This window comes from Ceratotherium simum, chromosome 9, assembly GCF_057802395.1.
Source record: "Ceratotherium simum simum isolate JZ-2026a chromosome 9, ASM5780239v1, whole genome shotgun sequence".
Taxonomy (NCBI): Eukaryota; Metazoa; Chordata; class Mammalia; order Perissodactyla; family Rhinocerotidae; genus Ceratotherium; species Ceratotherium simum.
The window spans coordinates 66,579,248-66,594,756 of NC_141908.1; the positions used below are offsets into that span (position 1 = coordinate 66,579,248).

General features: G+C 35.4%; 1 protein-coding gene across 1 annotated transcript in view; it reads right to left on the reverse strand.

The window, feature by feature from the left end:
* Positions 1–15,509, reverse strand: part of COL5A2 (collagen type V alpha 2 chain) — a 144,362-nt gene that overhangs the window by 67,807 nt on the left and 61,046 nt on the right. The window contains exon 2 of the mRNA XM_004426722.3: positions 3,461–3,685. Within this exon, the coding sequence (XP_004426779.2) occupies positions 3,461–3,685 (225 nt within the window). The remainder of the gene's footprint in view (positions 1–3,460; positions 3,686–15,509) is intronic.

A 15,509-nucleotide genomic window follows, 5' to 3' on the forward strand; every position in this document is an offset into this window, starting at 1 on the left:
TATTTTCCTAGAAAATTATCCGTTTCATATAGGTTTTCAAATTTATAAGCATAAAGTTGTGCAAAGGAGTCTCTTATTATTCTTTTATGGTCTTTGTTTTCATTTGGTCATTTTTCCATTATCATTTCTTATTTTATTGCTAATATATTTTGCTAGTTTTTTGCAGAACCATCTTTTGAATTTACATATTCTTTATACTATATTTCAGTTTTCTTATTTTTGACCTCTGTTTTTTCTTTATGAATTTCCTTTGCTTATTTTCAGTGGATTTTGCTGTTCTTTTTCTAATTTTTTTGAGATGGATGCTAAATGCACATATTTTTATTCTTTCTTTTTTTATTTATTTAAGAATATAGCTGTGGATTTTTCATTATCTTTTAAAAAAAGTTTTATCATATTTTCAAGAATATTTGTATTGTTTGGTGTGTTAGTCCTTCTGATGTTTAGAATATTCATATATTGGCTCCACTATTTATCTTAACATTATTCTTATATATTACTCTCAGAGTTGTATTTAGACAGTTTCTCAGTTTCTATTAGTTCCACTAAAATGGGCAATGATAAAAATTACAGTGCTTCCTATTTCTTCCGGTCCCCCACCCTTTCTTCCAGCACTCAATCTTAGACAAGGAAATGCCCTTTCTTTGCATTTATCTTTGTAGTGTTAAATGTGTTAGTACTTCTTCTACATGATTTGTCAGCTTTGAATGATATTCTTTGACTTCTACCTCTTAAGGATGAGGAGTTAGCCAACTCAACTCTATTTCACCTCTTTATTTGTCTTCCCCTTTCATTATGTATTAGTTGTATTATTTCCATATTGTCAGATTCAATAACATTCACCCTCCCATGTGTCACTCTAAACTGCACTTCTGTTTTAGTTTTTTCTGGAGTTAAATATATCAATGCTCACATCAGTTCTTTGATAGTTTCTCCAATTAACTCTGGGTTGTGTTGGGTTTGTCCCATAGTAGTTTCCCCAAGAAATTTAGGGAAACAACATTCCCAGAGTTCCTATGTGTTCAATATTTTTTCTATAGTTTTTATACTTGACGGAGAGAATGGATTTATATTTAAATTTTGGTTCATATATTTCTTTCCTTGAGAAACATCAAATTATTGCTCCATTCTCTTATGGCATTGAATGTTACTTTGGAGAAATCTGTGACTAATCTGAATATATTTTCTCCTTAGAACTTACTAATTCTTTTTCTCTGATTTTCCAAAAGATTCTTTTTCTTTAAAGTTTAACAACTTTACTAAGATATGTCACTATATCTACTCTTCTGGGCCAATTTTTTCAGATGCTTGGTTTCTCTTTCAATTCCGAAATTAAGTTTAATTTTACTTCAGAAAAGTTTTCTTGTATTATATCATTATTTGCTGTGCTCCATTGCATTTATTTCTTCTTTGGGGATTCTTCTAGAAGGCTATCCTTTACCTTTCCTCTATTTTATATTCTATATATATTATCATTTTTTTGTGTGAGGAAGATCAGCCCTAAGCTAACATCTGATGCCAATCTGCCTCTTTTTGCTCAGGAAGATTGGCCCTGGGCTAACATCCGTGCCATCTTCCTCTACTTTATATGGGACGCCACCACAGCATGGCTTGACAAGCGGTGCATCAGTGCATGCCCGGGATCCAAATCTGTGAACCCCGGGCCGCCGAAGCAGAGTGCGTGCACTTAACCACTACGCCACCGTGCCAGCCCCCAATATATATTATTACATCTATTATTTTCTTTCTAATCCTTTCTAATTTTGTTTTTGCTTTTCTCACCTCTATTTTCCATGTCCCTTACTGTATTTCTGAAGTATGAACTCTCCTTGTGCTCCTTCCTATTTCATCTTCATTTCTCTATGATGGTGTTGGTTTTCCTTCTACTTATTTCCTAATCATCATTATTATTATTTTTTGTATTTCTAATTTATGGCCTTCTTTCTTAGATGCAATTACTTCATAAAGTTTTATTTAGTTTATGGTTAAATGGTTGCTCAGAGCTTTTATCTGTTCTGTGGTAATACATTTACTGGTGTATAATTTAGCTAAACTTTCCTACCTTTTTTCTTATAGTATCTTTGGATCAATGCTGTTGCCTGCTCTTTTTATATTATTCATCTTGGAATGAACTGAGTTTTCCTAAACCAGCTATTTGGAGGAGGTTGTGTATTTTGCTCTGTTTTTTGATACTTGCCACCATTGTCCCAATGTACTATAGTCATGTGCCACATGATGACATTTTGGTCAATGATGGACCGCATATATGACAGTGGTCCCATAAGATTAGTACCATATAGCCTAGGCGTGTAGTAGGCTATACCATCTAGGTTTGTGTTAGCACATTCTATGATGTTCGCACAATGACAAAATCGCCTAACAACACATTTCTCAGAACATATCCCTATTGTTAAGCGATGCATGATTATATTCACTTATCCACACAGGTTTATTTTACTTCATTCTTAGGGCTTCTTTTCAGATTGTATCTGCTTCATGTAGCCCTTAGGTGTCTTGTTTTTATTCTTCCCATTATATCTTCCTTGTTACATTGCCAAAAACTGAGTGCAGGTATTTATTCAAGCACATTGTTACTGTTTAATGATATCCAAGAGGAGAATTGGTAAATCACCATCTAATGTTTCCATGATTATACTATTGAATACTTCATTATATTTGTTGTTATTTGCAATGGACTTTTGAGGAACAAAATAAAGTCTTGACACTGTCTTGACATTGATGCATGAAAGTCTTCATGACTGCTAAAACAAACAACCTAAAAGTTCAATTAATCTTACCTGATTCATTAAAACACATAAATATGAACTTGTTTCTCTTATATGTAAGTCTCTTTAATACATGTATTCAAATACGTAGTCTATGTTAAACACAGGCTCTTTTCTCCAAAAAAGAGTTTTAAAAACCAGTAATTTATATCATTCTTTTCACCAGACAACCCATTCCATTACCTTGTCTTTCTTAGCCAGCATTAAAAGCATTCTGCATTTATAAGCCAATGTAATAGAGGGTGCTGTGGCACTAAATCACATTAGAAATCATTATTCCATTCCCAAGGGCAAAGTTGGCACCAGGGAAGATAAATGTTTTCTAGATCTCCTCTTGGACATTAATGGACTTCATAGAAAACTAGCAAATATCTTGGAGACATTCAGCATGGATAGGATAACAAACAACCATCTTAAGTGGTACAAAGAATTCTCAAATTAGACCTAGTCACTCAAAATTCAGCCAAGAATTCCCTTGATTTTTAATAAGACAGGAAATTTCTGTCTCCTACTCACAAATATTAGATAAAGCAGGTGAGCAAAATCATTAACCAGAAGACTACTGAATAACAGCTTAATTATTCTCTTGGGTTGCTGAATTCTGGGAGCAAAAAGCACTACAACATAAAGATGAGTCATTGAATCAATTCTGAGTTGGTCCTAAGCATTCTTACCAAAATTGGTATTGCCACCTCCAGTTGTATGTTGACAGACAGGACAGCATTCCCCAGGGGGAGTTATAGGATCGGCACATTCAAGCACCTCCTGGCACTGTATCGTGTCACAAAGAATGGCTCCATTGTCACAGACACAGATCTGGCAAGGAGCAGGTTTCCAAATATCCCTGTTTAAGTACATCTGACCATTCTGAGTGCAGGCTATTTCTTCATCATATCCTTCTAGAATAAGAAGAAAAAGAAGAAAAAAGGAGGTTAGTAATCTTCTGAAATTTCAGAATCTGGGAAATATTTAAGAAGGTGAATCATCTTGTGGGTTCTAAAAAATTCTGGGCTAAGCAGTAACCTCTCAAGAAGGCAAAAGACAGATGAACTTACTTCATTTACTATTTCCATACAAAGCAATATGTGATTCACAATGAAACAGTTATGATACATATATCTCAGCATGATAGGAGAAGAAAAAAAAATGATCCAAAGTAGATACACTTAATCACAGAAACTTTCCCAAAAGATTTCATTTTGGAAAGCCTAAATAACTAATCATGGGAAGATCAGTAAGGAGGGATAAAAACAAACCATTTGAAAATGGGGAGAAACAGAATAGCTCTAAAGGGAATATATAATTTCAGTATTTGGTGACTGCTTTGTGACTTTCAACTCACTGGAAACTTTAGATTAGTAAATCCTGCAACAACAGAAGACAAGTATTCACGTACCGTGAAGAAAAACTTTTAAAAAAGTGTATAAGTTTATTAAAAATAGTTTTAAACATAAGGTAAAAAAAGAATAACAGTGTCCGATTTTATGGACTAGATTTCCATTAGACATCCTAAACTAAAGGCTTATAAACTGTAAAAGAAATGCAAAGCTTATACAGGCAATGCATTAATTTATCTTTCCATCAAAATTAGTTTTACAAAGCCATGAACAAAACAATATGGTAAGCTATTGTACAATATCTGCCAAATACTTTTCTATATTCAGATAAAAATTTGATGCAGATATGGAAAATATATACACACATTTACACACACACTAATAGTAATTCTATTATACATTTACTATAAAATAAACACATATATTACATCTTTAACTTTGTGATTTTTTTAAGAAGCAAAAGCATATATAATATTTTAACACATAACGTGGATCATATCATTCTTCCTGAAGTCCTTCAGGAGCTTCCCAACTACTTAAATTCAAAACTCCTTTGTAAAGCCAAAAGGTCCTCCCTCCTAGTTCTTGTGCAACTTGATCCCTTTGCCTGGCACTACCTTTCCTTCCCTCATCTCAGGCTCTCACAGCTCACTATTATGGTTTGCTTAATTGTTACCTGTCCCCACAATTCTTCTCTGACTACTCTGTAAAAGTAAACTTCCTTTACCCAATTGACATGCTTTACAGAACTCTTTCAAGAGCTCATTCATCTATCCATCCATCCATTCATTTTGTGTTATATGCAAGGTAATTAAACAGTTACTAAAATGTGAACAGATAAGCAAAAAACACTGCTCTCATAAAATTTATCACAATTAGTATTAATTAATTTATTTTTATTTGTTTATTTTCTTATATCCTCCACTAGACGGTAAACTTCATGAAGGTAAGGACTAGTGTGTCTTGTTCTTCATATTTCTAAAGCTTGACACTATACCTTGCATAGAGTCAGCACTGAACAAGCGCTCGTTCAATGGATGTACATGAATGAATGAATGAATCTAAATTATGGCTCATTCACTTAATTGTACCAGCATTAACTTTGTACTTTACAAAAATAAAGCTAAAAATTAAAAAATGCATTTGCAATTAGCTTATGAAAGAAATTATCATTTGACAAAATATATCTCAAATGATCATACATAACTACAGAGGAAATGATTTCAGTTTAGAATAAAGACATTAACCCAAATATCCATCTTCCTAGCTTTAGAGTTTTTCTTGGATAACATTCTTCTCACTGCTCTATGGAATACTTTGCTTCACATATTTAGTCTTTCATCAGAGATATTTGGCAAATGGAAAATTGCTTTCAGAGCATGACGCTATATCCTGGTTTCTGTGCTATTCATAAGAAGAGCACAAAGTTTCTAATCTGTTTCATCTTGATCAAAAGATGTTTATCTCATAAAACATAGCTAATCAATAAAACAACATGGCTCTGTATACCTAGTGCTATTATAGGCATTTTAAACCAAGGGGAAAAAAAAATCTGCTTTAATATGCTTTTCTGCAGGACTATTTAAAAAAAAAATAAGAAATTTGTACATCAAACAAGCAGTGTTTCTTTTAGATGAATAATCACTTTGAAACAGAATAGTTCCATGATGAACATTTCCACAAAACATGACCTATTTAAAAATGGACTTACATCCATAGTCCACTGGATAATTCCATTAAGTAAATAAATTAAGAATAACTTTGTTCTTTAAGTTTTATGACTGAAAAAGAGATCACAAGCACTAAATACCATTGGCTGAAAATGAAGTATGCCCTAAGTTCGATTAGCTTGCTTCTCCCTCTCACACCCCAGGGGGCAAAAGTGTTCACAAGTACTTACTGAGGGTTAAGTGAGTCTGTGCCTAGTACTGAATGTGCAAAATATTGAAAGTATATGTGTTCTGTTCTCAAAAACATAGATTATAATTGTGAAGTAGATCTCAATTGCACCAATGAAGCAATTAGATATGTGGAAACAGTATGAAAAACAAACAAAAAACAAGATGGCATGCAATAATGCTGTTGATTAAATATCATTAAAATGTGTGAGAGACTCTTCAGGGGTGAGTTGTTCTGTTCTCTGCGACTCCTTCAGGGTTGGAATAAAAAGACACATTCTCTCAGTCTTGTGTTAACTCACACGAGGTCAGTTTCTTCCTGAAAGTTTAAGACAGCATGACCTTAATCCAAGGGGCAAAGAAGTGGGCTACTGTATTACCTTCTTTAAATGACAATGTTAAAAGTTAGTAGTTTTGTGCTTTGAGTCATCACTGGTCCTTTTCCTCTGAGAATTTATAATTAAAGTTAAGATGATGTGGAAGTTAGTTGGAATGCTTTTAAATGGCAAGGAGATGAAAAACCACATTTGCTGCTAAACCCTGCCTTCTCTTCCCCCGAAAAAGACTCCATGCCCATCACTCTGTGAACTCTCATTGTTCATGTCTGAATGAAAGACACTTACAAAGAAACACTGGGCAGAAAATAGAGGGTGTCTTGCAGTTTTCAGGTTTGTACATGGTAGTTTTGCACCTTATGATTAGGCTGTCCCTTCTGTTTTCTATGTAGATATTTATTTAAATGAAAAGAAAAATAAAATAGAAAGCAAAATTGCAGCCAATTTGCAGTGAAGTTGTCATGACATAATTATTTTATGAAAGACAATATTATTTAAAAAAACTAAGTAGGAATTTTCATATGACATTCTGGGAGATTCAATACTGTCTTCCTAGTTCCTCTACCAAATCATAAAATTAACCCAAGCTTCATTAACCTTTATCTAAGGTACAGAACTTAAAAATTATTGGTCTTAAAGTACATAGGTAAACAAATAGTTTTTATAAAACCTGAAAAAGAATTCCAAAACCATAATATTGTGACACTTGTATTTTTGCTGTCTATGTTTCTTTAACTTGCCTAAAATTGAGGAGGACAGATAGATAGATGATAGTATTGCCATTATTTTTTAAGCTTCCATGGTGTTCTAACTTCCAAAAATTTTACCTTCCAAGCTATAGGATTCTTTTACCCTTGCCAAATGTTTCAACAAATTGAACCAATCCATTGTGAAGTCATTACCACAAACGTCTTGGCACTGATACCTCAGAGAGAAGAGATCTATTTTATCTGATCACATTTTATTTGAGAGTAACTCAATTGTCATGTGTTTCTCACAAATCCTCATGGATTTGTCTTCTCATAAAGCTTATGTGCTTTTAAATTTAGTTGTAAGAATTCAATTCTTAATCACTAGATGGCAGACCAAATCCACTACCTTATTATAATAGACAATTAGAAACTCAGTCATTAGTGATGCTGCTTGACAGCTATGGGCCACGCCCTAGGTCTACATTCCTGTATATAATTATACTTGTCCAAAAAAGCCTGCATAGAAATGGCCATACTGAAACCTTTGATTGTCCAGGAGAGATGTGATTCTATTTGTATATTAAATTATTGGGGTCTACCTAAGGACCTTGAAAAATATATGAAATGAAAGTTCCTAAGCCTATGCTGGACATTCCCTAGACGTTAACCAAAGTTCTTCCTTGCAGAAATAGTGAAGAGTGCTCATGTGACACAAAAATTTTAAATCTCTTATTCAGACAGTGTTTGTTCATATCATTTTCTCCCACTGGTCTGTGAGCTCCTTGGGAGCCAGACACGTATCCATCCCAGTAAGCTTCACACTCAGTATCATACAATCAGTCTTTGAGAAATATATTTGCTGTGTGGATGAATGCATGAGTGAACGAAGCAAAGAAGGAACCAGTTCATTGATGTACTTATTAAAAAGATAGCACACGAAGCTCTCTTTCCTAAACTTCCCAGAGAGGCTGTGCACTTAGGACCCCTATTTTGAATGAAAGGGAAATGGGTCACTCGGTAATTCTTGCCCAGTCTGTCCCTGACATCTAGACCTCTGTGCGGCCAGAAAGGAAGAAGACTGTGTCAGTCACAGCAGCTCATATTTTGGAACAATTTTCAGAAAGTTATAACAGTCCTTCAGCCTTCCTGACCCAGCTGGCCTCGGTCCCTTCTGGGGTTGTAAAGGTCTGAGCTAACATTGTTTAAAGTTTCTCTAACTTCCCAAAAGTCTTTGAAGGGCTAGAATCACGGCACTGTCAGCCGGTGCCCTTGTGAAGTGGGCAGAGAATGCTTTATGGGAAAAGACAGGCAGCAGCAGAGCAGCCCCACTTGTCCCTCTGGACCAAACCACAGACGCTGCCTTCACCAACGCACAGCATAGCCCCAGCTGCTGGATTCAGTTCCAGAGAATCTTCCAAGGAAATCCCTCCCTTCCTTCTGCTCGCAGGCACTGTTTATCATCAAAAGGGAGAGACAAAGAAGTTTAGAGTACTCAGTTCTTCCTTTAGACCCTTGTGAGTAAATGCCAACAATTCCACATTCATCATTTCCCTTTCCTTATCTGATCCCCAAGATTTAAAAAATTAGATACATATGAAGCCACCAGGGATAGTTGAGGGGATCTGTTACACACTTTGAAAATATTTGTCCACCTCAGCCTCAAGGTCTGTGAGAGGCTGTGTGAGTAGGTGAGCATGGAGCAGGCCTGCGGAGTTTTGCATCTTTTGTTCTTGAAGCCACTTATAGACTTGCACTTTCCAACGAGCCCTCCAAATGTAAATCACTTTTTAGGATGGTTATTCAAATTATTGCTTTTTTTATGCCCTCCTCCTCTCTTTTATTGCATTAACTGAACAAGAGTAGGCATTCAATGATAATTTGAGCTGAGTTAAATTTCTATTCTACTAAGGACAATCATATTTTATATTCTAAAGCAATATAGTAACAATTAATTTTGAAAATTTGTCTTGAAATCTGAGAAAGTAAAAAGAGGACAACTCATACACAGTATTTTAGAGAAGCATACAAATAAAATGAGATTAGATAAACTGTCCACAAAGGTGTTTACTTTCTTTAGTGCAACCGTTAAACATTTCTCAATCTCATACACAAAGGCTTTTCAGTTAACTAGTAAAACTGCTGTTTTTACTTTACTTAAAATGGAAAAAATAAAAAGGAAAATCTCTCATATTAGGTACTACTTAAGTTTCTTTCCATGTATCCTTGGGAAATCTAAATGATTGTGGCCAAAATGTGAAACTAAAACTACACATAATGCACATGCAATGCTCATCTACAATTTTGTCTGGAAAACCAACTTTCAGTCTGCTAATGCATTTGACACAGATATTTTTTTTTTTCCCAACACATTGCTCAAACTATTGAATAGCTGTAAAAATGTCACAAAGAGACCCGGGCTTGCCTTATATTGAATATACTAGAAATTTTAGTAGTAATCTCTATAGCAAACCCTAGTCCTATTCTCAAATGTTCATCCTCAGTGAATAAATTAAGCACAATCTGTGCTATGCCAAATATGTCTGCCTACCTAAATGCATGAACAGTTTTGAATTGTTTTGAATGAAGTCTGTCTACTTAATCTCTCCCCAGCATGACATTGCTTGAAATAAAGAGGAGAACCAAAAATCTGCCTAGCTATTTCTCTTTCAGTTGGGTGGTATCATGGCTTTCACCTAGTCTGAAGATAAATTAAGTAACAAACTCTGAGCAATATATAGTACCCACATTCCAGATTTCCTTCATCTCCTTCAAGTCTTAGCTCAAATGTCACCTTTCCCATGAAATCTACTCTGACCACCTTACAAAAAATGGAAAATTACCACACACAGATACACACACCCATGTGACTCTCAGTCCAACAAGTCCTGCTCTTTTTTTTCTCTTTTAATGTAGTACGTATCATTTTCAAACTTACTATATTATTGTATTTATTATGTTTATTGTTTGTCTCCCCATGATAGAATTATAGCTTTTTAAGAACAGATATAACTTATTTTGGCTTGTCCATTGATACATCCTGATATCTTACAATAGTGTCAGGATCATAGCAGATGCCCAATGAATATTCGTTGAATTAATTTGTTAAATATTAGTTGTTTGTGTTATCAACTTTAGATGGTGGAGTCGTTTTGTAATACTCTATAGTATACAAAAAGGAACTGATTATAAGAGTATCAAGGAAGTGATCGGGCCATATTGGATATTAAAGTATTTGCTTTGATTCTGGGCATATTATATAATTTTTAGAGAAGCCCCATTTTTCACTGCTATTCAAATGTGGGCCATACCTACAGGAATTTAAAATACTTGGCATTGTGAGAATATCATGTAGTAATGTTATTTATTCCAGATGTTTATATCCTAAAAAGCATGTATATTTTTATTCATTTTTTTTTTTAAAGATTTTATTTATTTATTTTTCCCCCAAAGCCCCAGTAGATAGTTGTATGTCGTAGTTGCATATCCTTCTAGTTGCTGTATGTGGGACGCGGCCTCAGCATGGCCGGAGAAGCGGTGCGTCGGTGCACGCCCGGGATCCAAACCCGGGCAGCCAACAGCGGAGCGCGCACACTTAACCGCTAAGCCACGGGGCCGGCCCCTTTTTATTCATTTTTATAACTAAAAATTTTTATATTTTAAGAGAATATTCAGTATGGGATACTCAGATGGGTATAAAAATAAATATTTTATATAAGATATTTTTAGAATCAGTTCAACTCTGTATCTTATGACTTCTTTGCAGCTACGTTTGCTTTCTTTTCCTATCTTCCCTGATACAGAAGAATGTTTAGGCCTCTGGAGAAAATCCAGACAGTGCAGTCAGTTTATTCCTTCTAATTCATTCTTTATTGACTTATTCGTTATTCACTGCCTTTGCCCTGACCAAGTTGAAATTTCTTTCACAAAGAACTAAACATTCCACTGTTCTCAATGGGTCTTTGATCCCATTCACTTTACTACCAAGGATTCTAAAATATTTTGAAGTGTCTAAAGGAGACGGAAAGGGGCCGTCTGTTTCTGCTCTGTTCCCTCTGGAGCTCACTTCTGGAGGCAGGGGGGCGCGAGAGCTTTCACCCTGAAGCCATAATTTCTAAGTCTATCCACCGGGATGTAGTATTTAGAGACATGATCTAATATCCATAATACCCAATTTTGTCCTGATCTATCTAGACTTAATTTATGACTATTTTGTAGCTATTGAAAATTAGAAGGTGATTTCACTGAAGAACAAAAACGAAAATGGATTTTACCCTTCTTTCTGGCATTCTTTACCAAATCACTTCAAGAGCAAGTAATAGACTCTTTAAAATAAGATGAAAACCATTATTTCAGAATCTAAATCCATCTCTTTATCTTCATGTTCAGCTTAGCTTCTATAATGCACATTCATGATTGTATAAAAGGCACCTTATTTGTTGTAGTTTTAAGGTCAAGTCTCAATATGCACCGAATCTCAACACCAGACAAATGCCACAGTAATGTTCTGGAGGAAAGAGAAGCTATTGCCTTTACTGGGAAGTTATATTAATAACTTTCCAGACGCACAGCAAAGGTATTCAATGGGAAACTTCTGTGCTTGTAGGGGGAACAATAGACAAGAAAAGCAAAGATAGGAGGAGGAGGGAGAGTAGGAGGAGGAGCAGAGAGAGGGAGAGAGAGAGAAAAAGGGCGAGGGAGAGGGGAAGAAGGCTGAAAAGACCAACAACCAAGACGATCATTTTCTTTTCTCGTACATGTTTACTAAATCGAGAAGGAAGATTTGCAAGTCTTTTAGCAAGATACAGAACTAAACTAGGGAGATTTCATTATCCTATGGTTGGATAAAAAAATACAAAAAAATAGAACCCAAGATTTTGACCTGTAAATCCACGTGCTTCCGAGAAGATATTTTCCTCAATAAGTAAATGAATGTAGACCAAATTAAAACACCCTTATGTAGAGGAAATGTGAACACAGACAAGCTTTATTAAAATTTCAAAAGCTTTAAATTATTAATAATTATTCAATATTATTCCCTTTAGTTGTGTTTAAATTCTGAGTTTTATCATTACTGGTTAATTCCTATTTTAATTTCTTAAAACATGGTGACCATGAAGAATAGATTTATAAAGAAAAAGAAAACTCTTGGGGGCTGGCCCCATGGCGTAGCGGTTAAGTGCAAGCGCTCTGCTGCTGGCGGCCCAGGGTTCAGATCCCGGGCGCTCACCAAGGCACCGCTTGTCAGGCCATGCTTTGGCGGCGTCCCGTATAAAGTGGAGGAAGATAGGCACAGATGTCAACCCAGGGCCAGTCTTCCTCAGCAGAAAGAGGAGGATTGGCATGGATGTTAGCTCAGGGTTAATCTTCCTCACCAAAAAAAAAAAAAAAAAACAAAACTCTTGTTATTTTCTCAAAATATCTGTAAGAAGATTTAGAGTTTTCAAAACTTTTAAATTATTTGTTCATCCTCAAATAGCTATGGAACACTTCTTTTGTGCTAACACAGTGGTTAGCAGGTGTTGAGATCAGAATGTAGAACATTTGCTAACCTGTGGAGTGTAAAATTTAGGTTGGACAAAAGAGAGATTAACTAGGTTGTTTACTTTAGTACAGGAAAAGTGTGCCTCAGTTTCTCTACTTATTAATGTATAGGAAAAGATAAAATATGATCCTTCACATTTAGGCGAAATGAAATATTCTAGGATATCATAAATAAAGTTGCCTTAAATTGCTGCTGAAAGTTAATCCAAATGAATTATTCAGTCTGGAAAAAGGAATAGAGGCATTATTTAATCCATTTAGTCAATATTTATTTATCCAGCAAATTTTATTGAATACTTTTCTAGTACAAGAGCACACTTTAGATCATGGAATGAGACATTTTGAGCACACTTTTCTCGCCGAAAACAATCAAAATATACAAAAGCTGCAAAAGATAATGAAACTTTCTTGTAGGAGAAAAAATATTTGCACATTTGTGTATTTCAGTAGTTCATTCTGGAAAATTTGCATACACATTGAAATTTATAAACTCAATTTTATTTTCTCATTAACCTATATGAGTCCTGGGACCTTTTGAATTATTGGTTCTTATCCTGGAAATCTTCCTCTGTGTTTTGAAAGGCCTTTTCCTAACGCAACTTATTTTAATTAAAGAGAGCTAATTCTCAGGAACATCAACCTGAAAATTTTCTAGAATCTCAAATAAAAACAACCTTCAATGATTTTGAAGAAAAAAAATTATGTTTATAAAAGCAGATTTCAAATAAGCTGGGAGTGAAAGGAATAGAGAATTCCAAATGGCATTAAATTAAGAATAGATTGATCACCTATTTGACTGTCCTTCACTATCCTATTAGGTAATAACATGTATTTCAAACTCCAGGGCAGTCTGAATGCACACCAGTGAGAGAGTGTAAACCCGCAAACGCACACTACCCAATGAGCCCCGACGGTACGGCAGCCTTACAGCTGAGGCCACAGTTTCGAGATCCCCTGTGTGGATTTCAGGCTCCCTTAGATGCTTTAGTCTTCCAATATCTTTGGTATTAAGAATGGTTTCAAATTATAAAGTAAATGCACTTACTCTTGAAGCAAACATCTAGATAATATAATATATGCATTTTGATAATATAGTTTATTTATTTAACAAATATGTATTATCTATCTGTTACTTTGCCAATCGTAGCAGTACAGAGGTAAGGTAAGGAATTCCTCCCACCCTTATTAAGCTCACAGACTAGTGAGGGAACCAGTTCAGCAACAGACAAGTAGAACACAGTTCAAGTGTAAAACTAGAGGCAAACCCAGGTTGTAGTAGGAATACTTAGGAGGGGCACTTCACCTAGGCTGGAGGTAGAGAAGTCAAGAGTGGTTCAAGTTCCGTAATTTCCTTATTTGCTTTCTTTAATTTAATACTTTAGTTTTTTTTTTTTTTTTAAGTAAGAAAACTAAGATCCAAAGTGGTTTCTTCCAAAAATTCACTTCCAAGCTGTATAATATTGTTACTCCTGGCTCATTGCTGGTAACTGGCAATGGACTCCTCATTTCTGCCAATTGGCCAGGATGGATCTGAAGGAGCATGGGCACTTCCTGTCACTCCTTACTTCCTATTTTCATTTCTTTGCCATCTCTTCTCTTGCCTGAGGATAAAACAACAGCACTTTTGTTTCTAAACCTCCTGGGGCCTTCACAGGTGGGTGCCTTAGAGCAGAGTAGGGGTGTGGCTCACCAGTTGGTGGAGCCGACCAACAGAGCAGACGCCAGGCCACTGGCGCACAGCAACACTGGAGGACTCAGTTGCCGCCGATGACTAAGTCTGGCAACATTGTGATGAACTATAAATGCATTTTTCCAGGTCCAATTCCACAGCCATCTGGAAATTCAGCAAAGCCAAATTTAAATACCATTTTTCAAATTTAGATACAGCATTCTGGGTTATCCTGCCTTGACATTTGAGGAAGTCAAAAATAGTTGTAGTGTATAACGTCTAATTTGAAAGACAAGTTTCACCTGTGGTTGATAGTTTATAATTTAGAAAACAGTGCAAAATAAGGTATCAAATACCTGAGCTGGAAGTTCACTTATTTTATACTTAGCAAATCCATTCATACCCATTTTCATAAATGACTTAAGTATTTATCATGAGTCTATGTTTGACTATATCCCATGCCAGAGAGATACAAAAGTAAAAGACACACAAGCTACTCCAGAAGAGCTTTCAGCTGAGGAAATAAGAAGGAAGTTTATAAAATTATGCTTTTAACAAATATTTGCTAAGAACTATCTAAATATAAAGTATCTTGTATCCAGTTATTTCTCCAGTGACCACAATTAGTCAAGGTAGCAAATCATTTAAGTAAGATACTAGGTTTGAGTAATTATGCATAAGAAATCTGAGAAGGTGTGTTTATTGTGAGCTGAAATTATCTGAGGAGAGGTGAACAGAAGTGGGTTCTACAGTAGGCCTTGAAAAAAGGCAAGGTATTTGAGATGGTGGCGGTAAGGAAGACTGCCTGGGAAGGGAGCAGGGACCCCCCAAAAGAGGCATGGAGAGGAGGGCAAACATATCATATCAGGAGGGGGCAGTTCAATGCACAGAAAAAAGAAATGATGTGAATTCTTTGTTAGAGTGATGCCTCTTCCTCTAGGAAGGTTTTCATGACTTGCCCCTTCCACATGTAATTTGGTCACTCCTTTCTCTGTGCTCTGATCGCACCTTCTCCGTACACCTAGCAAAGTACCTGCAACAGTCTATCAAACTTACTTTTTTGTTTACTTGTAAACCCTATTAGGCTATACATTTCTTGAGGGTGAAAAACATATAATTTCTCTCTATATTGTGAATGTAGAACAGTGCCTGACACATAGAAGATGTCCAATCAATGCTTGTTGAATAAATGAATAAGTTAATAAATATGAGAATGTATAGGTAGCTTCCAGGAATATTAATCTAACAACA